We start from the raw sequence: 22,077 nt of genomic DNA, 5'->3' as shown, positions 1-22,077 counted from the left end.
TTTTTATTTCTTAAGTAGCAAATGAAGCAGAACCACAGGAGGCCTTTTAAATGGATACAAAATGTTTAATGATCTTTGCCATACTGAATTCAAATTTTCTTCTGTCATTACTCAAATCCACAGTAGGGATTTCCTGCTGTTATGTATCTCAAGCTCCTCAGAAACGTGGTAATGAATTTTAGGAATATACAGCTTTGATTCTCTGAATTTCTGTTTTAAAGGAGAGTCCTAGGGAATTAAAAGAACATCTCCCCCCAAACTGCTACTTTATACCATACATACCTAACCATTTGCCTTTGCTAGTTGACACTAAGTGACTTCCCATGTGGCTCTCAGCCAGAGAGGGCCCAGGATTTAGTTCAACCAGTAGACTTCTTCAGAGGTTCCCAATATACCAAGCAGGACTACAGCCTGTACGTATTTTCTGTAAAATAGATTGAAATTTCTGGTTACCTGTTGCTTTGCAGTGAGTAACTTTGACAAATAACAAGTCATAGAAGTATCTAACTGCTCCTTCACTTATGAATTCAGTAACTGTTTTCTCTCTCTTTCTCTGTTTTTAGAAGCAGAAACAGAAATCCTATTGGTCCAGGAAAGTATGGATATGGAAAAGTGCCATACATTTTACCTTTACAAACTGATACTGGTCAGCAGCCTCAGAAACTTCGGAGGCAGCGACAGTCATCAAGGAACCACGTATTTCATCAGAGTCCAAGTCTCATAAACACTTACAGCCAGGCAGCTAGTCCTTCACTTCAACATGGGAATCTTTATGAAGAAGAAAGTGGGCCTCAGGCTGGACATCAAGTCCTGGGACCCTCAGTTTATCAGTCATCTTCATTTCCTGTATCTCAAAACCTGTTTCACAGCAGTGACTCAAACCATCATGGGTCTGCCTCACACCAGGCAGTCCAGGGTCAGCCCCAGCCTCAAAGGGCTGCAGCAATTGTGTGCATTGGCACCTACAAGCAATATAAACTCTGCAACACAAATGTAAGTCTGGTTTTCCTATATTTAATTTGTTGGACAGCTATTGGTTTTCCCTAGTATGCTAAATGTTCACATAGTCAGGAAGTTAAGTTGAACATTGTTTTTTATTAATTTAATGAATTTTTTTGTGAACTTATTTTAAAGTGTCTTGGGGAATACTGAAAGTAGATGCATAATATTATAGTTACTTAATACCGTACCTTCAAGGATTTTAAGCAGTTACTAAACCTACCAATACGTACAATTCTAATTTGATAGAGGGAGAAACTGAGTAACAGACAAGTCTAATATTTTTCCATTTAAGAAATGGAAAAATGGAGTTGGGGTCGACCACGTTATGAAGGCTCCCTACTTCGCAGTCCCATAAGATAAGGCTATCCTTTCGGGAGTGCTAGTCATGGTTTAAATAGCATTTAGAGCCGGTACCCAGTAGCGTTGATCACTCCAGTATCTTTCCATGGTGCTGTGTGCGTTCTGTGACCAATGCTACTTTTACCAGCATTCAAGCTCTACATGCTTTGATTTTGGCTTCCTAGTTTATTGGAGAGGAAATCTGTTCTGTGTTAATTTTTAAATAAAAATTACTCTGTTATTACTTCATTCAAAAATGTTTGCCTGGGTGTAGCTCTGTGCTCTGGGGCAGTCTGCCATTGTATGTGGGAGGCTAGAGAGGTTTTGCTGTTTCTCCCCACAAGCAATTTTCATCCTGCTAAAATTTTCAGTTTCTGGCTGTGTCATTTTAGTATTTCCTAAAGTATCTCTTCCTAATATTTGTGTCGTATTTGGGCTACTAATCTAACTTAATGTCACAAACTTGAAGAAGTTCGTGTTTGGATATTAGAAGCAGGATGTTCAAGAGTGGTCTCAATATGTTGACACAACAGGCCATATTTTTCTGGGTGGGTGCACATCTGATTCTTTTGTCTTTTAGAAATCCTGTTTCGTCTAGTGGAAGCCTGCATAGTGGAGATGTAGCAACAGAATATATGATCAGGATAACAAAAACACAACCTAAGCAAATCAGATGAGTGCCTTTTTGCCTCTTAGTGTAGCAGTTATTACATTTGCTTTATTTATGAATAAAGTCCATTGATCTAGAGCAGTTGATGGAAGAGACCTAATGTCAAGAAAGTTTTAGTGTATTTGTCTGAAATGGAAAACATGAAAGAGCTAGTTTGAGCCCCTGAGAATAGTCTCTGGTACAAATTGCTCTTTTGAAAAACATTTTCTGTTTTTTGAAGGAAATGGGAAATGAACTTAGTGCATGGGCATTAATTTGGAAAGTTTTCTGTGTCGAATTTGCTCATTGGTGTCCAAGCAATACACAAATGTCCCAGTCTTTATTTCGTCCCTTACTGCATCAAGGCAAAAAGTTGGACAGTATTCTGCCTGACTGAAGAAATGTAACAAAATTGTTTCCAGGAAAGATCTCTTTTCAGAGAGCAAGGGGTGAGAGGTGAGGAAGTTAGAAATGCAGTGGAAGAAAGAAGCAACCTCAGATGGCTGAGGTATGGAGAAGGAAGGTTTGTAGAGGAAATTTGTTGAGAACGACAAGTGGGCTGGAGAGAAGAGGGCTGTGAGCTTGTGAATTAGACCGTGGCAAGACATGCAGGTCAGTATGATGAGTGGTCTGGCTATCTGCAAATTTCTTTTGGTAGTAAGGGAACGGGGGTGAAAATGTTTTCATGTTAATTTTAGAAACTGTTGTTTAAACAGAAGACTTCAATAGATGAAGAGGAAAAAATAGGTGAGCGTACTGCTGCTGCATCTTTGCCATTGTGAAAGAGAAATTGTAGATGATGCAGCTCCTCCTAGGCATGGAACTCTACATAGTGATATTCTTTATTTAGTAACATTTCTGTTACCCTCGGAGAAGCTGTGATTGCTATTCAGGGTTATTTTTCTCCCTAGAATGTGGTAATTAATATAATTATAAAAAAGAAGTTGCTAAGAACAGTTTTAGTATAAAGGCCAGGATGAGAGCAAAACAAGGCCGATAGTGTTTCACTTTGTTTGCTTGTTCTTCCTGATTAAATGCTTCTGCACGTGGGCTTTAATTTAATTTATCGGCAGTGACATGTACCAGTGGTCTCGCCAGCACGCAGAGAACAGTATCTTTTTCTTTCTTTTTCTTTTTTCTTTTTTAATTCTTCCTGGAGCATACCAAAAATGAAAACCTCATTTATTGAGAGGAAAGTATTCTGTTAACGGTTAGCCTGGTGTTTGACCACTCCCTCTACAGTTTCTCCTAAGGGCAGTTAATTAATAACAAATTAAGTCAATCTGCCTTGGTCCATTAGGTCATTTCCTCATTATTGTACATTTATTGTTTTTTCATTAATAGCTGAACTCATTTTACATGACTGACAGCTTGATTCATAAGAGTTAAACTTGCGGGTTTTGGTTAGGGAGAACCTCGGAAGTGCTTGTATTTGTTCAAGTGTTTCTGCAGGTCGTTAAACCTATTTTCTTATTGTACAAGTGGCTTTCCCTCTTCAGCACCTTGCATATAGGCTTTATGCATGCCCACCTCAGAATGTACAGCTGCCTGTCACCCCCTTCAGCAGGAAACAGGCAGTAAACATCTGTCCTTTACACACAAACAGTACTGGCAGATCTTACTGAAACCATACGCTATTTGCAATACAATAAGTTTCTTCAAATGTAGTCTGTATTCCTCCAAAATGTGTGAGTGATGAGTAAATCTTCCTTACTTCCCCCTGCATTAAAGGAAAGAGAATTATACGGGCGTGTGGGCGAAGTAGAAAATGAATGCAAACTTGTTTGCGTTGTTTGTCACCAGAACAAAGGAAGCAGCTCAAATGGAACATTTGTTTACTGAGCGGTTTTTGTTATTAAGTGTCTCAAGCATTGCGTAGTCACTAGCTCTTCGTGAGTGCCTGAGTGTGTGAGAATATATTTGTAAATTAACTTCAGGCTGAGGGTTGCTTGGGCAGTGTACACAAGGAAGCTTTCAGGGTTCTGGACGTTCAAGCCTACTTGTTTTGCAGTGTAAATTTGGTGATACAGAGTGCCCCTTTTTAAAGTCAATTTTATCTGATTTATTTTATTTTTTGTAAGACATACAGTGAATTATGGCTTATTGGTAAAGACATTAATTTTCAGTATGTCTCTATCCTTAATATGTGGAGACCTTATTGCAACTTTTCAGTAGTTAAAGGGGACTTATGAGAAAGATGGAGAGAGACTTTTTTACTAAGGCCTGTAGTGTCAGGGCAAGGGGCAACTGTTTTAAACTAAAAGAGGGTAGGTTTAGATTGGACATAAGGAAGAAATTTTTATGATGAGGGTGGTGAGACACTGGAACAGGTTGCCCAGGGAAGTTGTGGATAGCCCATCATCACAAGCGTTCAAGATCAAGTTGGACGGGGCTCTGAGCAACCTGATCTAGTTGAAGATGTCCCTGCCCATGGCAGGGGGGTTGGACTAGATGATCTTTAAAAGTCCCTTCCAACCCAAACCGTTCTATGATTCAATGTTGTCCTTGGTGGTGAGTTCAGGCCAGAAGGCCCCACTTACCCTGGCAGATTGTTACCTCTCCTCTTCTGCAGTTCCCCCTTTCCAAATTGCACCAACACAGTTGAGTCTGAAGTCACATAGTAACCATGACCACTTAAATGCTCTGGTTAGAAAACCTGCAAAATAAAATAGTGACTGTTTTGGTGATTCAGTTACGGTGCAGCAAGGACTATAAAAAAATAGGCAGAGAAATTCATATATGAGTTTCACAATGAAGAGCAATGCAAAATGGATGTAAAATGTAAATTGTCTTTAGCTATGGATCGAGGTATGTTTTTGACTAAGTTTATACCTTTACTTGTGTATGAATTTGCAAAAACCAAGCTAAAATGTATGAAACACTAATTGTTGAGAGCTTGGTGAGATATTAATGGATGAAGTTTTGCTGAACTTGTCTGGTTTCATTCACAGTTGCTAGCTTGCCCACTGGTTTGTATGGATTACTCTCATGTCTCCAGTTAGACTATGTTGCCTTTCCCAATATTTTATGTGACTGCTACTTAGCAAGAAGTCAATTGTGTTTTGGAGAAGTATCTAGATAGGATCAGAAAACAATGATTACTTTTACTTTCTTATCCTGACTCTTCAGCTATACTTACTATTATTCTGGTAGCACAGTTATGGAAAATCCAGCTTTTGGTTCCGAATAAGAGTACTTGGATCTGTGCTCCTGTGTGCAGAGCACTTGGAAATGGCACCTTAGCAGGGAATGCAAAATACCTGAAAAGACAATTTTGGAAATGGAAAGAGGTTTTACAGTTGAAGAGATGAGGTGAAGTAAAACACTCAGGGCCAATACCCAGCTCTATCATGACGGGATAAATTAATATATTTAATTTCCTAAGGAATATTAATGATGATGATACTAATTTTGACTGGTGTGAGTTAAAACGTTGCCATTGGAAGGCTTTTTTGAATGCAGAACCCTAATTAAATAGAATTGAAATGTTCTGCAGAAATGTGTTGAGTCCATTAAAAACTGATGTGCTTTTCTGTCACCTAAGCACATAGGCAGGCATTGGCAGGTTCCCTTGGCACCTGGGATCTTGGGCCATTTCACCAGCTTGCTGGCATTCTGCCCAAGTGTTTTTGAAAGTTTTCCTCTCTATAGAAAATGAAACATTTCCAATGTTTCAAGTTTTAACAAAGATAGAAGTGGAAATGTTTAATTTTGTATGGAACAGAAAATGTAATTCCCAGACAGGTCTTTTCAGAAGTGATATGGGGTGCTGCAAGGATGTGTGCACTCTTTAATGTAGTTGGGATGTTCAGATACTGAGGTAAAGACAAATAGAAGACTACGTATTTTTAGGCTAACTTTTTTTTTTAAAACTGAAAAGCCCCTTCTTATTCCCAAAGAGCTACTGTGTGGTTTATTTATTCTCGTTTTGAGATTTGTATAGAGTAGGCGTTTGACATAAGTGGCAAAGTGGGTTATGATGACATATCTTTTCCTGAGGAAATTTAACCTTGACTTTATGTGAGGAATTTTCCCTGCGAACACTGTGGGATTGTATGTACGTTTGGTAGTCTGACATTCTGTGGGTGTATAGGAAACTTATTAAAAGCTTACATTACTTTGAGTTGTACTGTCCTTTCTTTGACTGTTTTGATATTTGCAGAAGAATTTTATTAAATATTAATTCAGAATGCGTTGTCACTAATACAGGCTTAACTTACCAGGCACTGGCACAGAGATACTGCTCGTAAAATGTCCTACGTAGTTTGATCAATTGTCCCTTGTATACAAAAGAGTCACGTAGAAACATCTTTGATAAAGCTCTTCGACCACACTTGTTTCCTCTGCATCTCTGCACTGTGGCTTTATGACATCCCCTTCAACAACTGAGAATGCTATCTTAGAAAATATTTTGCATTATGATGATCTTATTAGAACTTAAATAATTATGGGAAACTGTCTGCCTTAAATCATTAGGAAAAATATGTTGGGGTAACTTCAGAAGCTCTCTCAAATAGTTTTATTCTACAAGTGTGCTCTGTACTTGTGGCAGTAACAGAACACAAAGTTAGCTGTTTTACACAAATTAATTATTACTAGGTTAATTACTTACTAATCTAGTAAAATGTTCATAGGCCAAAATCACACAATTCAGAAAATTTTGATGTCTAGAGGCTTATGGTTTTTAATTGAAAGTTCAATTACTTACTTTGATCAATAAATCTAAGTTATTTTAAGCTAATTTAGCTTCTGGGAGTCCAAGAGTCATGCTCTAACGCCCTGTTGTGCCAAGAACTATAAAAACACAGACCAAAAAGATAGGTGCAGGTAAAAGTTTGGTAAAGTATACATGGCTACAGTCGTAGCCTATATTCTCCAGGTCAGGGACAAGTGACCTGTATGATCTGTAACGTTCTTATGATGACTCTCTGCATCATACAGAAATGATGAGATTTTTGTCTTTCTCCAAAGACAATTTAATAAGATACAAATAAAATATAATAGAGCCTAGGATAGAATAAACACCTTAAGGCAATAAAACAGAATTATTACACTGGAAAATAAAGGTTGAGAGTATGTATCAGTGATAAAAATCTACAAAATGTATGAGGCCATTATCAGAAAGACACACTAAGAAACTTAAATGTTCCGTTTACACATAGAGTAATTGTATTTTTTAAGGCAAGAAATGCCAACATTGCCATCATTAGTCAATGAAACCATCTTAATTCTGCCTTGTGTCATGCAGAACAACCTTTTTTGATTCAGGCATTTTGTGACATGCGTCTAGTTTGAGTTCTGATCTTTAATAAATAGCACCAACCCCTTTCACCCATGTTTTCCACTCAAATGTTATGAAAGAAGTGGGATTTACACCATAAATTTGGAAAATCTGTAGCGAGTGCCCATGCTGACTGTGATTATGTTTACTCCATAGACAATAGTACTGCTTTTGAAGCAGTAGCCATACATAACTTCACATTAAATATGAAGTATCTCAAACCATTATGAATATAGCTCAGGACAATGTACCATGATTAAAGTTCTCTCCATGTAAAAATCCCTCCTCTTGTGAAAATATCTGAATAATCCTTGCGATGTTCAACCTAAGTTTTCAACTTCTTTCTTGTATGTCATGCCATTGCTCCTAAATATCTTAGGGAATTCTCTTGTCTGTTCTTGGTGTTTATATGTGGTAGACAGTTTCCATATTTTAGCATAAGAGTTAGCCAATTCATATACATTTAGCACCATTAGTACGTTTGGAGTTTAGCTTGAGCACTCTGGGAGCTGAATTTTCCAGAGGCTCTGTCAACTTCCCAATATATATTTTCTTGATTTTGATGTACAGAAGTACTTCAAAAGGTATGGTTAACAGTAGTACTTCAGTACCCTCCAATACTGCAGGAAGCATTGAGCTGCATTTTTCTCTGTGAGGTCTATTTTGAAGTTCTGAGCCTGTTAAATGGGTTGCGTGGTGAAGTTGGAGAAGTCTACGTACTGGTTGAAGTTGAGTGAATTTGTGTTTAAGAATAGCTGAAGATTCAGATCCTCATTTATGTGTAGTAATAACGTGATATAAAAATGTTAATAATTCATCTAAGTACCTCAAAACCAAAATGCATATCAGTTGGCTAAAACATTTGTTTCCTAACTTCCTGGTGAACTATGAATGGTAGGTTTCATGTAGGAATTGGAATTGTCCGAGAAGTTACCTTTCTAATTCTTAGAGTAAATGGAACGCATATGTCACAGAGGAGAGGAAAGGGGGAAAAGATCCACAGTTATCGTATCACTTCATCAGTTTTGAATAGCAGCATTAGCACTTAAAATATTGTGGAGTGATTCGGAAACTTCATTCAGATGCTTGTCGAATTGAAGCGATTTTTTTTGTTCCGCAATAAAACACGACTGCAGGGTGATTTAGATGCATTGCCTGGTTATTGTTCAGACATAACCTCTGTGCCAAGTTTTAAAGAGGAAACTAATCAATGAAAATTGTGACTTCAGAGTTGCAACCAGATGGTTGCATTCCTGACATATTTGTAGATTTGTTTAAAACGGTACTGTAAATTTGAGTAGTTGTCATTTATCAATATAGGCAAGTGTTGTGGGAGATATTTAAAGGCATTCCAGCTTGTCTGTGTTTCTTTTTGTCAATTCATATTGACAAAAGTCTTTGTCTGAAATTCCGGTGTGTAATTATTCAACACTCCTATAATTTGAACAAGAAATTTTCTTTTTATTCATATGTTTAATTGCATGCAGGTTTTCAAAGCAGAGGAAGCTGCAGATGTCTAGAAACTTTGATCAGGGGAAAACCCTTGAATTAGTTTACAAATAATTTTTTTAAAATGTTGTTTTTTATGAACATTTGTTAACTTTTCCCGTTAATTACAGGTACAGAAAACACCTACTGTCAGATGTCAGCATCTGCTTTGGTATCTGAAAGGAGTAATTTTTTCCTGGTATTTTTAGGAGATTAGTTCAGTACTGCTGATGACAATGAACAAGTTTAAGGTGCATTTTCAAGCTAGATAACAGGAAAAGAACATAAATTACATGAATACAGGAACTTGCAGTGAAAATACCCACCAGTACAATCCCAATCCTCTCTTGTACTGACTGAGGTGAGTGGAGTAAGAAGGAAGTGCAGGAGAAGCTGCCAAAGTTAAGCCAAGGGTGCTGAAGGAGAAGTGGTCTGTGAGCAATGCTGTTGCTAGAGTCTTTAGTTTTGTGGGTTTTTTTAATTTTAGATTTTTAAGCAGGGCTCAAAAACAGCAAATGGCCAAAACTCGTGTAGAAAGTTAGGAAACATAAATGTAATATTATCTCTAGCAAGCATGTGTTCTTTTGCCTAACCACAGAATAGTTGTGTTGAAGGATGGTAGTCCAAACCCTCTCCCCCAGAAGTGGTGAAAATGGAAGTTGGCACTACGTGCCCTGTGGTGCCCAGAACAGTTAAATAAGACTTTTGCATATGATACGTTAAGAGCTAACTGCATACAGAACAATGCAAAACCCAGAAATAATTAAAGCAGTGGTGATATTAAAAATAAAATAAAATAAAAAAAATAAAAAAAAAAAATCAGGCTGTCGTGTTCTGTCTCATCTTTGCTAGTACTTCATCAAGTGTGCTGTGTGCTTGTCCAGAAATAACACCTTTGCAGGCAGCGTATTGCACACGTAGAGACATGCAAGTGTAATTAATAAAACAGAGTTTCTTTCTAGTGATAGGTTAGTAAGGCTGTTTATCTTCAAATGCTTGACTTATATTTGTGGAAAAGCCAATCCTGTATTTTTTATATGTCACCACGGTGTTAGAGAGGCAATAGGTGATCTGTAGGGGGAAGAAGCCAGGGAAACATCCCCTGCCTCTTTCTGCAAACCATCTTCAGTTTTCGGCGTCAACGTTCAGTAACTTCCCAGCCAAGCAATGTACTGTTTTCTTTTTCTGTATTTCTGTTTGCATTATCATTTGTTAAAGATAGCAAGCATACTAATTATCTTGATGGCTGTTTTGAGACCTCAGTTTGGGTAACTTTTTGATGACAATTTTTTGTGATGTTGTGTAGTTTTACTTTGAGCAGCAAAGTGCCATTAAAAGGACTCTCTTAATGTGACAAAATCAAACCTGCAAAGGTTTAGCGCTTTCAGAACTAGAGTTTTGTCAACAATCCTATGGTAACTCTTGTGTGTTAAGAAAATTATTTAATTACCTGGTAATATATTATTTTACTCCAGGGTCCCTGCACAGATCAACAGCTTAGTTACTAGTGATACACTACTCAATGTTATTCTTTTTATTATTCAGCCTTTGGCTCCCAGCTTTAAAAATGCTTCTTGCAGAAGATGAGGAAAAAATGGCTTCTCTAAGGACTAGTCTTTGATACTATTACTGCGGTGTTTGATTTCACATTCACAAAGCTGCTGTGTGATAGCAAGATCTAATCTCTATTGTAAGAAAGGGAGCTGAGGTATGGAAGAATGAGGCTTAAAAGAAGTGTTCAATAATTTAATGCCCCATGTCGAATAATTGGGATTGGATTTTTTTTTTCTGTGTTCAGTATCATATTTATTACTTGACAATAGTCAAAGCAAAATTTGCATTGGCCAAAACTGTAATTATGATTTGGCAGCTCATCTGCAAATCAGATCCAGAGTTTTCAGTCAGACCCCCAAAACGGAAAGTACGTAGTTCACAAACAGAAAGGATTGGATTAAGTAAATTGCACCATAGGTAACTTTTTTTTTCCCAAAACCTGGTAGAGTAGCTAGTTCCAGATTATATAAATAACTCTTCTAACTAAATATTCCCGATTCATCCCCAGAATAAGTCCATTCTGCAGACTGAATGAGTCATAGATCATACGGAAAAAATAGTATGTAATCATATAGTTGAGAATGGACCTTACAGGCAAAAAGAGCCAAATTATATAGTAATTGCATGGACAATCTCTTCTAAGTTGAGGTTAAACATTCTTTTAATGTCCTGTGACTTATTGTATGTAACTTTATAGTTTTAAAACAAAAACAAAAAAGCCTTCAAAACCAGAATGCCGTCATGTGATAGGTCACTATTCACAGGACTCATCAGACCATTGCAGTTGAGCCAACGGTAGAAGGAATTTACCCTCTACTAGTACTACAGGGCAGTGGAAATGCTTTGCCAATGGTGCTCATAGGTTTTTCTTACTGCAGGTGTTTCTGCCATTCCTCCAAATACAGCCTGTCTCTGATCCTTCCATCTAGCAGAAGCTGTCCCACTGTATTTTCTTGCTCAGTCACACTTCTCACTTTCTTAGTACCTTGTCTAATATTTTCCATCTCTTCTCCCCATCTCTTCTGCCTCTAGTCTCTCCTGCTTCTGCTAAGGTTCCCTACCTTCTCTGTTTTCGTCCAGTTTCACTTTCTTCTTCTCAGTACCTTCTTCAGCTGACTTGCCCATCCAGTCTCATCTCTTGAATCGCAGCCCCAAGATACATGCAAGTTTTTCCAAAGTATTCCATGCATTTTAGGTACAGGCATTTGTATTAGGCCGCTTCCTTGCTTCATCCATGCTGCCTGCAACAGGCTCAAGGGGTTATTAAGAGCAGAAGAGAGAGATGTCTTGTTTTCATTTCCAGTGGCTGCCCCTAATACAGACCTCAGGAGCACGTACCAGTAATTGCTGGAAAACTTCTCATCCTCTTTTAGCCTCAGATGTGGAACACACTTCTTGTAAACAGATTGTTCCAGTAGTTTAGCTGCAAAACTTTAACAAGTTTTGACTGAACGTGTACAAAGGATAATTATCACCAGTTTTTCCAAAATCCTGTTGCCTGGCTGTATTTGGGTAGATTTCCATATAAAAGGCAGAGGATGCATTCTTGACAAAAAAACACTTTTCTGGCTGACTTCATTTCACTCATTAAAATAAAACAGGCACTTATATTTTGAAAAAAAATTATCAGAATATTTGAACCATGGGAAAAAAGAAAAACTCCTCCCCTCTTGTTTTCCTTCAGACTCGTTCTTGGATGAAATACTTCAGTCAAAAAAATGAGACTAAGACAGATACCAGGAGTGGAAAGTTTTAGTCTGAATGGTTAAAGTTTGACGAACTCGTAAGTAAATGGACAGTGCTACCAGCTGTAGCTATACCAAAGCATTATAAAATATGGTAAATGTATCTGCTAGTTAGTTTAAAGTGCCTTTTTTTTTTCCTTTTAAGTAGTATGACCTAGGACGAAAGAATATATTGCAGAAACAGTGTAAGGGTGTGTTGTATCAGAAACTCATTTTTGATGGAAACAAGAACTCTGAAATATGAATAATTGCTGTTACACTTGGCTCCTGCAAACTCGTAGTAATTTTTAAGCTACATTTACGGTGCTCTACAACTGTTCACTTTTTGTGGAAAACAAATTGTTCCACATTGTAGATCTTTTTTTAACAAAAAAGAACAAATGGCGTTCTCTCAACGGACTTACCAGAATTCACCCTAGATGTAGTAATGTCTGTACATTTCTGCCTCATATAACACTGTATAAACATTTCTGTTGCCTCGTTGTCACTTAGAATAGCGATCCTTCTCTAAGAATATTCTGATTATTGCTGTAATAAGAATTTTTAATTAAAAAGTGGAATATCATGGTAATACAGATCAGAAACTTCCCTAAACTTTCAGTCCTTCTGCTGGAACCATTCAGGTAGTCCCTCCTCCCACACAAAGGCCAGTCATTTAAATGGAATGCATGCAATTGAATTTCCATTTAAATTGATTAGGCTTTCATATAGAAAACTGATGGAGGATTATTCCCAGGTACTGATGAAGCTGGTAGAATAAAAGAGTAAAGTAGTGAAACGTACGTGACACAAAGACTGCAACCCAGAAAGAATAGGCTGCTCCAAGAACAATGTTTTTTAAAAGTGAAACAAAATAGTGCTGGAAACCCTACAGTAGATGTTTTATCATATTGGCGTAATTTTCTACAAACTGCGAGGACTAAATATATCATCTTTGCTTTAAGTCTGTTGATTTCACTAGAGTTGCATCAAGTACGAGTTTGTCTCAGGGTCTTTCAAAGCTGATATTGGTGGTGCCTTTGAAAAAGGGTTTGGAGTGGCTGATTTTTCTAGTATACAGAATACTACTACTATTATATTAAAGCAACTACCCTTAGTACATAAACCTCACATTTTCTGAGGAGGACTAATAAAACATGCATCTAATTTAAGATGTATTTGAACAATGTAGACGGATGAGACCCTGCATCTGCAGCAAGACTGAAAGCTTCCATGTTAAGGCATCCTTCAGACTTTGAGCCAGATTGTGTCAAACGGAAATAACTTTTCATTGATTTCCTGTTAAATGAGGCAATATTAAACACCTTGAGCATTATGTTGTGTTTCTATAAATAGATATTTGAATGGAGGGATTCTTGTATTTGGTGGACTTTTTAATGCAGCATATTTATATAGAAAAATGATACCACTGCTGAGACTGAGAACAGCCGTTTGACAAAGTAGTTATGATTTCTGTTGCAAATGCCAAGCTTTTGATGCTCGATTGGGATCATGTAAAGAATATCCTATGTTGCACTCCAGTCTTGATGCTGAAGTACTTCTCCGCTCAGGGAACTGGGCACTAAAAGAAATTTGGGACAGTAAAATAGTAACTACATTTTGAAAAAATGGCTTTGGAATGAGTTGATAGTCATCTGGTCTTTTGCTTGATCAAAAAAAGACTAGCAACAGTCAACTGGCTAGATCATTGGCAGGTGTGAATTGACATAGCTCTGACTTCCATAGCATACTTGCCTATCACTTTACACCAGATGATACTCTGTTCCAGCATGGTCTGTTTTCAGTATTTGTCTTCCATTTTCTAATTGTTAAACTTAGATGTTGTAGAAACCAATTATTGTTTCTCAGATTGGTTTTTTTTTTTGTTTGTTTGGTTGGTTGGGGTTTTTTGGAATAGCATTTGTAAAATTTTAGCAATAAACAGAAATGGATGATTTCCTTGACACATTTTTGGTACTACTGAGAAACTGTACTGTTAATTTTCCTACTATAGCTCTTTGGTGAGCCCCTCCTAAGCTTATAGTGCCAAATGTTTCCAGTCATGCACATTCGATCAGTGTAGATGCTTTGTGTAGGATGGATGAGTAGCTAACTTTATTTAAAACCAAAGCTGGACTTGAATCTTTTACAAGTTGTTGAAAATCTTAAATAAAATAAGTTATTTCAATCTAATCAGATGGATCTGTCAGTGAGAATTTAAAAAAAGCCACAAACCTGTAAAGTTAAGCAGAAATACTTCTTTTTCCATCAGCTTGTTTGATCTTTCTTCCCCATTATTAGACATACTGTGTTTTCAGCTGTAAAGTGCTATGGAAGGGAAAAAAGGTAAAGCAGTAATAGATGCACTTGGCACGTTATGTATTAGTGCCTTATTTGTCTGATACATCGCAAAGTTAATAAAGATTAAGTTTGGGTAACACTTCAAAGACTTTTCTAGTTAAATTCAGAGGACTTTCTTGATACAAAGCTGAAATCGTTAATGGGAAAAAAGGGTTCTTAAGTTCCAGACTGAGATGGTAGCAGTTCCCTTACCCATGGCAGTGGGAGCCAGCATGTACCTTGGGGAAGGCAGGCACCCCGGTGTGCAGCTCTGCCACAGACCATCTTCCTTGTTCCAAACACAAGCTCGTTGCTAGGTGAGTGGGATTTGGACAGAAATATAATGGGTTTGTATTGTGCACACGTCTAAGGTCTTTTCCATCTATGACAGGCAGCCCCCTTGAAAGCAGTGAGGGAAAAGAGAAAGGCTGCAACCCTGTACTACTTGCTCCCTTAGACTCTGGATCGCTTCAGAATCTGTCTCTGGTTAGTAAAGTAAGTTAATAGTTTATGATGATTGTCATAAGCTTAATCTCTGTTGCAACAGACATGTAGGTGTAAAGTCATCGCTTGAGGCAATGCTGAGATTTCGGCGATACAGGTGCTCATTCCTCATAACTTGTTGTGCTGGTTTTGGCTGGGATAGAGTTAATTTTCTTCACAGTAGCTAGTATGGGGCTGTGTTTTGGATTTGTGCTGTGTGAAACACTGTTGATAATGCAGAGATGTTTTCATTATTGCTGAGCAGTGCTTACACAGAGTCAAGGCCTTTTCTGCTTCTCATACCACCCCCTCAGTGAATAGGCTGGGGGTACACAAGAAGCTGGGAGGGGACACAGCCGGGACAGCTGACCCCAGCTGACCAAAGGGAGATTCCACATCATATGACATCATGCTCAGCATACAAAGCTGGGGGAAGAAGGAGGAAGGGGGGGGGATGTTGGGAGCGATGGCGTTTGTCTTCCCAAGTAACTGTTACGTGTGATGGAGCCCTGCTTTCCTGGAGATGGCTGAACACCTGCCTGCCGATGGGAAGTGGTGAATGAATTCCTTGTTTTGCTTTGCTTGCATGCGCAGCTTTTGCTTTACCTATTAAACTGTCTTTATCTCAACCCACGAGTATTCTCACTTTTACTCTTCCGATCCCCTCCCCCATCCCACTGTGGGGGGAGTGAGCGAGCGGCTGTGTGGGGCTTAGTTGCCGGGGTTAAACCACGACACTTATCCAGATACCACTGCATGCACAGATGTTAATTTTGATTCCATGTCAAGCCAGACATTTATAGTGTACTGTCTGTGGTCATGGACTGTAACTAGAGCTGGCTAGCACTATTTTTACTGCAAAGCTGTTCTTCACATAATTTTAAAAATTTTACATTTTAAAGTTTCTTGCATATTTTTGTTTTTCAGAAGCATCAATTCCATTTTAATTAAAAATCTGCCTGATATTTTGTGCCACAGATATCTAGACACATTTAATATATCTTACTTCTTTTTTTAGTTGGCAGACAATTGTCTATATTCTGTTACCATTTTTAAAAATTAGAACTATTGGGGGAATAAAAGTCTCCAGTAGTTTAAGTGGATCTGTTCCTGTCTTTCAGTGTGTGTTCAGCTAGACAAAAGTAGGTTGCCTTGATTCTAATTACCACTGATAGGGGTGTGCATGGTCCTTAGCAATGCAAAGAGAAACAACTTAGCAGAAGAATTAAAATTTGAAGGACCCCAGATTCCGCTTTCAGATACGGACATGGAACTGCCATAGGTTTCAGGAAGAGCAAGGCACCAGCACTTCAGAGCAGAAGTTCACTGCAGACATGGTGTATTGTTGTGTACAGAATTGGAATTTATATAGTATGCATATTGCAAGGACACGCCACTTTTAAGAGTATGTTCTGAAAATGAAAGAAGAATCTTCAGATTACTGTTTCAGAAACAAGTATTTTAATTATTTTTCTTTGGAGATGTGTTTATCCTTTGGAATGTCAAAGGATTAATATGATTAGATAGAACCACTGCAGAAATGAAAACTAGAGTACAACTAGATTACTTGGACTTAATATATAGTATTGCACACATAGAAAATATTAATTATGAATTATGCCTGACCCTGGAGAATCCTTGGAAAAAGAGTTTGCCAGTTACTGTAGGTCATAAGAATGAAACAGTGCCAAAAATCTTAGTTGATGTTTTAATTGCCTTTAGAGGTGGTTTCAGGATCAAAATGGCCCATTTATGCAGTTCCAGAAGTGCATTATCTCAGTGCAGCTTTGAAACAGCTTTGCTAATGGCAGGCATGCATCCAGCGTGAGCGCACATCTGCTGGCAGACTGATAATTTTCTGCTGTTTTGCCAACTCTTCATTCATTAACCGAAGTGTCAAAGATTTGTTAAAAACCTGTGCTTTTCGAATGTTTCCCAAAAGCTAAAAAGCAAGTAGGGTGGTTTCTTTGTTTTACAGTCTTAGCTGTACTAGTAACTCATTTTAAGAAAGCTGTAATGGTACAGGACAAAGAGAAGTTGTTGCTGTCCCTCAGAATACTTTCATACCTGCATATCTGAGATGAAATTGGGGCGTAAGTATAGAGCTACTGTTTCAGAAGTGCAAAGTTTCTATCAGCTGCAGACAGTGCATTTCAAGACATTTGGCCTGAGGTCCCAAAAACACAAAGGGATACTTCTAAAATGTTTTGTCTTAAGCACTGTCTGCTTCGTGAATGCAGGGCTGTGCTGCTGCTGTTAATTTCACATACTGAAAGTACAGGAAGAAAAGTTGGCTGAGACATCATACTCATAGAAACAGCCGCAGCAAACTGCAGCAGTGGAAGCTCTGAAAGCATCTTCCCTTGTGTGAAAATGCCCAGCACTTTGAAGGTACTTAGCTGAATAAAGTCCCACATGCTTAATTTACAGCATTGCTTTTTCCAAGCAGCATATTTTAAGTAGGAGAGACATCATGTAAAAACATATGAAATTACGGATTTTAGATGTTTTCTAATTTTATAGTGCACAACTGAAAGAATAATAATTAAAAAAAACTCTCCTAGCATAGACTATAGTTTTCTACATAATTTATATCTGCCTCCACACGATGGAATCTGAGATTTATCTTTGTAGGTGCAATGTATATTTTTTGCTGATCTGGCCTCCACAGACCTGGTTTAAAAAGGACATTTTATTTCTTTTTTTACAAACGTCCAAAGAGGTCATCCTGTTTTTATATCAAAACCTCTGTGAAAAACTTGAGATAACTCCCTCTGTAATCATAAAACAAAATGAAGTTTTTGAGGAAAAAATGCAATTCCAGATCTGTCGTTAACAAAACAATGAATCAAAGTCAACATTTTGTTTTCCAAAAAATTGTTTTCAGGTCCCTACCAGGCAGCATGATCCTAATGCCCTCACGTCACTGAGGGGGAACGGAGGGAGAATCACACAATAAGGTTAAATATTTTAGCAAAGTTTATTCCGAAAGCCGCTGGAAGATTTTGGAAAGAGATCCAGTTTGTTTAAATCCTAGTACTCTGGCTTAGCCACAGGAACATTCTTCATCTGTAAACATGCCAACATACCTGCTTTTTAAAGCAAAATTGCTATTTGTTTGGCAGAGGGCCAGGAAGGGTGTAGGGACTCTGTCATGGGCAGACCCTCAGACAGAGTGTGAGTCAAGCACAGGTGTGACCTGCTGCACGATGCAGACCACACACCGCAGGGGAGACGGTGCTATGGGAAAGCCTGGCTTTGTCCTCACTCTTCCAGTATCTCCCAGCCGTGTGTGTGAGCTGGGAAGCAAAGGATGAACTCTGTAAGGTACAATTGTTAGACATTGTAAATATGAGCTTTCTTTGGGTTGTTGTCTTCTCATCACAGATGCTCGTTGCTGTCTTTTAGGAGTTTTATAGTCAAGCTAGATGTGTTTGTGACAGAAATAGTAGTTAAATAAAAGTGTAAAAATAGGTTGTACTCTCAGCGAATAAATAAAACATGAGGATCTACAGAAACCCCTATGCTAAAGTTTCACTTTTGATTGTACAGAGTCATGCTTTTTCCTTTTAGTTATAACAGTGTATTTTCTGCCTAAAAGATGTGCTAAAAAGCCAGAGAGACCACAAGAAAGTGCCTGGCACTCTTAGCTCTTCTGAGGAAGGCTCAAGGATTTCATTTTCAGGGGGGCTGAGCGATAGGCGGCATAAAACTGTCCTTTCATTCAGCTATGCGTTAAGAATTTATGTGGGGTTAATAAATGATGTCTAGATGGTAGCTAGTATATATGTATAGTATAGTATAACTCTCTTAAGCCTTGGTGATTCATAAACTGTAGTAAGTTTGACTAGTTGCACCTTGTAGTTAACACTTTCATAAAATATTTTAAAAAGACATTTAAAAATAAAAATGAGTATAATCTGTATAAAGAATAAAGCAGAGAGTTTTTGCAGACCAGGTCACTCTCAAATTTTTACTCAAAATTTTGTTTTGTAATTAAACTTTGATGAAAGAAATGGAGGAAGGACAACTGAGTGGGACTTCTGAAGTAGCAGGGATGTTACTGAGTTAGCCTTTTCTTCTGATTTCGGCTTGATCCACACAGTGTTTAGTGTATTTGTCAGTCCTTTGTCCTGCTTTAAAGCAATGGGGCCTCTGTCCTGTGGGCAACTTTCAGTAAGTTTAAAACCAGAATTTGTAGCTATATAAAAATGATCTTAGAAGGGGCGGGTGTCACTATTTTTTGGCAACAGCAATGAATATTTTGATCTTTTTATTCATATGTTGTCTGCAGTTGGTATGAACGGGGTGTACAGGAAATAGTTTGAGCCAGAAATACTGGTACACAAGAGCATGAGCTCAAGGCTCAGAAAAGGAAAAACAAGAAACAACAAAACTTCACAATAGACTGTCAGAAAATGTGTGCCAAAAACAGGGAAAAGTGATCCAAAAAGAAACCCTTCAGGCTGGGTTCTTTGCTGGTGCAAACTGATGTCGTTCTGTAATTTAATGTAGTGACCTTAATTTATGCCAGCTCAGGTTCTGTCCCTTCACCTTTACGATATGTGCTATAATTGGTTTCCATGAAAAATGTAAGCTTCCTAGCCTTGGTTGGTTGGTTGTTGTGGCTGAATTACCCTTGCTGCATTGCTGTGTCACAGATGTAAGGATGCGTATTTCAGTTGTGGGAATATAGCTTTGCTTTCTGCAGTTGGCACTAGAAAGACTTTTGGTCCCACCCTTCCAATGTAGTTTGGTGGCTCATGGTCCTGTTTTCAGGGAAGCTTTTTTGTTTGTTTTTTTATTAGAGGGTTTGTTGAGGAAAACAATATTTGTATGTACTTGGAGATCTCAGAAGGGTGGGCAAACAAAGCACAGATGGCTGTTTGGCCGGAAACAGTGTTTATTCTAGAAGATTTGTTACCGTGATTCTAATAGAAGATAAAGTAGTCCATGAACCTTGCCCCAGGCATGTCTTTGGTACAGTTTATAGCCCACTTGAAAACTCTTGACTTTGACATCTCACTGATCCAGTTACAAACATCATCTTATACAGATGGTGGATACAAAGCAAGAACCCCTCTGGGACCTCTGGTGTGCCGGTTTTCACTGCAAAGACGACTGATCTTTCCTCCTATACAAATATAAGAGAACTGACTTGCAGTTGCAACAAGAGCTCTTCTTACTGATTCTTTTGCTGTTCCCTTAAAAAACACAGTTATTTAGCCATGCTGCTTTCATATAATATTGTCTCTAGTTTTCCCTTGAAATCTGTCTCCTATAGAAAAAATACTCTGCTGTTCTAGTCCAGTTCTTCATGTGGTTTCTACTGTTCTTGAACAGTGTTTTCAATAGCCATTTTGATCATCTAAAGGCTACCTGAAAAAAAGCATCTGTGACCAAAGCTTGTCTATTTTCTCCAAGTGTAGAAATTGTTCTAATTAACCCCCTGCCTTTTCTAAAAATCCTTCTCCCCTTTCTGTGTGCCCACACACAGAGTAGTCTTTTGCTGTAACTGCTGTAGAGTGAGGATACAGGCAGAACAAAGTAATTAAGTATTTAAGTATTTAACTTGTATTTGCTTTTGGAATCTGCTTCACATCTAAACAAGGCTTGTCTGCCTAAGGCTTACATTGCAGGTGACCTAATGAAAGATGTTACTTCTATCTGTAAAACTTGTCCTGCCTCAATACGTGTGTGTGCGTGCGCGTGCACACACGCGCCTGTATATAAGAAGCTCTTCCCACTATTTAGCTTCAAGAACTCTAAAGCTAGCATTTGAAGGCACAAGTTAAAATACAAAGTAATGCAATGACTGTAATAGCAGCATGTAGAAATAAAGAAGAAAAAGTGGTAATATGGTATTGAAGCATAGGATGAGAATAAGAAGTTGGTGTGGCCAGCTTTTAATAAGTTATGGAAGCATGTATGTTAAGTGTTTCAGCTCTGTTGAATCTGAGCCCAGAAAATTAATAATGAAAAATGTGAAGCTATTGTGGAAAGGAAATGATTCAGATCTAATTTATTGAATTTATCTTGAAGTGTTGTCTTTTTGCTGAGGAAAATGACAGCTCAATAAAAAAATTCCTTTTTTTTGTAGAACTGTTGCTCCATTAATTCCACAAATTCATTTTTTTCTACAGGGACTTTTGATACTTTACTTAAAAGCACACTGTTTGTTACCTGTTTTAAGAAAAGGAGTCTCCTGATGTTAATACCGTTCATCTGGATTGGAATTTGGCAATGCCTTCATTAACCTGCTAAAGTGAATTAATAAGAAAGCAATAATAACATTGCTGTTGATTATAATGTGACTGGTTTTTTTTATTTAAACAGATGTGTCCTGAAAGCAGCAGAAATATTAGAGAGGTGCAATGTGCATCATACAATAACAAGCCATTTATGGGTCGATTTTATGAATGGGAACCTTTTGCAGAAGGTAAGGGAAGACAACTTGATTTTGCATTATTATACGGATTGTGTTTTGGAAAGGCAAATGTGGTTTTTAGCCAGTGGAAGCCATCAGGCTTTGACTGTTTGAGTCTTGCTCATTTTGCTCTGTTCGTCTCCTGTATTTATTCATGGGCAGACAAGTAGATAATCTCACATCAATATTGCTTATATTTTACAGGAATGAAAGCATATAAGTCCTACTTTGACTGGTATTCCATTGGTTCTGTATAGTGTTGCAACAGTATTTCAGCTACTACACTGTTAACTACTTTTTTATGTATTTACTTTTGATGACAAAGGCTCAGTATGGCTGCTTTTCAGTAGTAAATGGAGTTAAATTTTTTTTTATGCCAGTTTAGCTTGTGACTCATGGTCCTTATGCATTCATTTCAGGACTTTCTGGCTGTCTAATTTGTATTTTCTAATGGTATGTTTGACAGTTGGGATGGTCACTATGGGAGGGATACCTGTGCTATGGACTTCCCTAGCTGCATGTTGAACTGATTGTCCTGGAACACAAAGCAGCAGCAGCTCTAGCAGTGGTCTGCCACCCCTCTAGAGTCCTAACCCTTGGAGGATAAAATCTCAGTCAGTTGGGGGCTATGACCTTTCTCCAGAAACATGTTTTGTGAAATAGTTATTTATTTTGTTTGTCTTTCTGTGAACAAGAGCTGGGCCCACCTCAGTTGAGATTTGTGATTATTTATGAGGTAAATAATTTATTCTTCAAATATGTCTCTGGATTCAGAGGAATTTAGTTCATG

General features: G+C 37.9%; 1 protein-coding gene across 1 annotated transcript in view; it reads left to right on the top strand.

Annotated features, from left to right (window-relative positions):
* Positions 1–22,077, top strand: part of THSD4 (thrombospondin type 1 domain containing 4) — a 332,056-nt gene that overhangs the window by 57,314 nt on the left and 252,665 nt on the right. Inside the window, exons 5-6 of the mRNA XM_076348305.1 lie at positions 564–993; positions 21,197–21,299. Of these exons, the coding sequence (XP_076204420.1) occupies positions 564–993; positions 21,197–21,299 (533 nt within the window). The remainder of the gene's footprint in view (positions 1–563; positions 994–21,196; positions 21,300–22,077) is intronic.

This window comes from Aptenodytes patagonicus, chromosome 10 (assembly GCF_965638725.1).
Source record: "Aptenodytes patagonicus chromosome 10, bAptPat1.pri.cur, whole genome shotgun sequence".
Lineage (NCBI taxonomy): Eukaryota > Metazoa > Chordata > Aves > Sphenisciformes > Spheniscidae > Aptenodytes > Aptenodytes patagonicus.
Note: the sequence above shows the minus strand (reverse complement) of the source record. Positions and strands in the feature narration are given on the sequence as shown.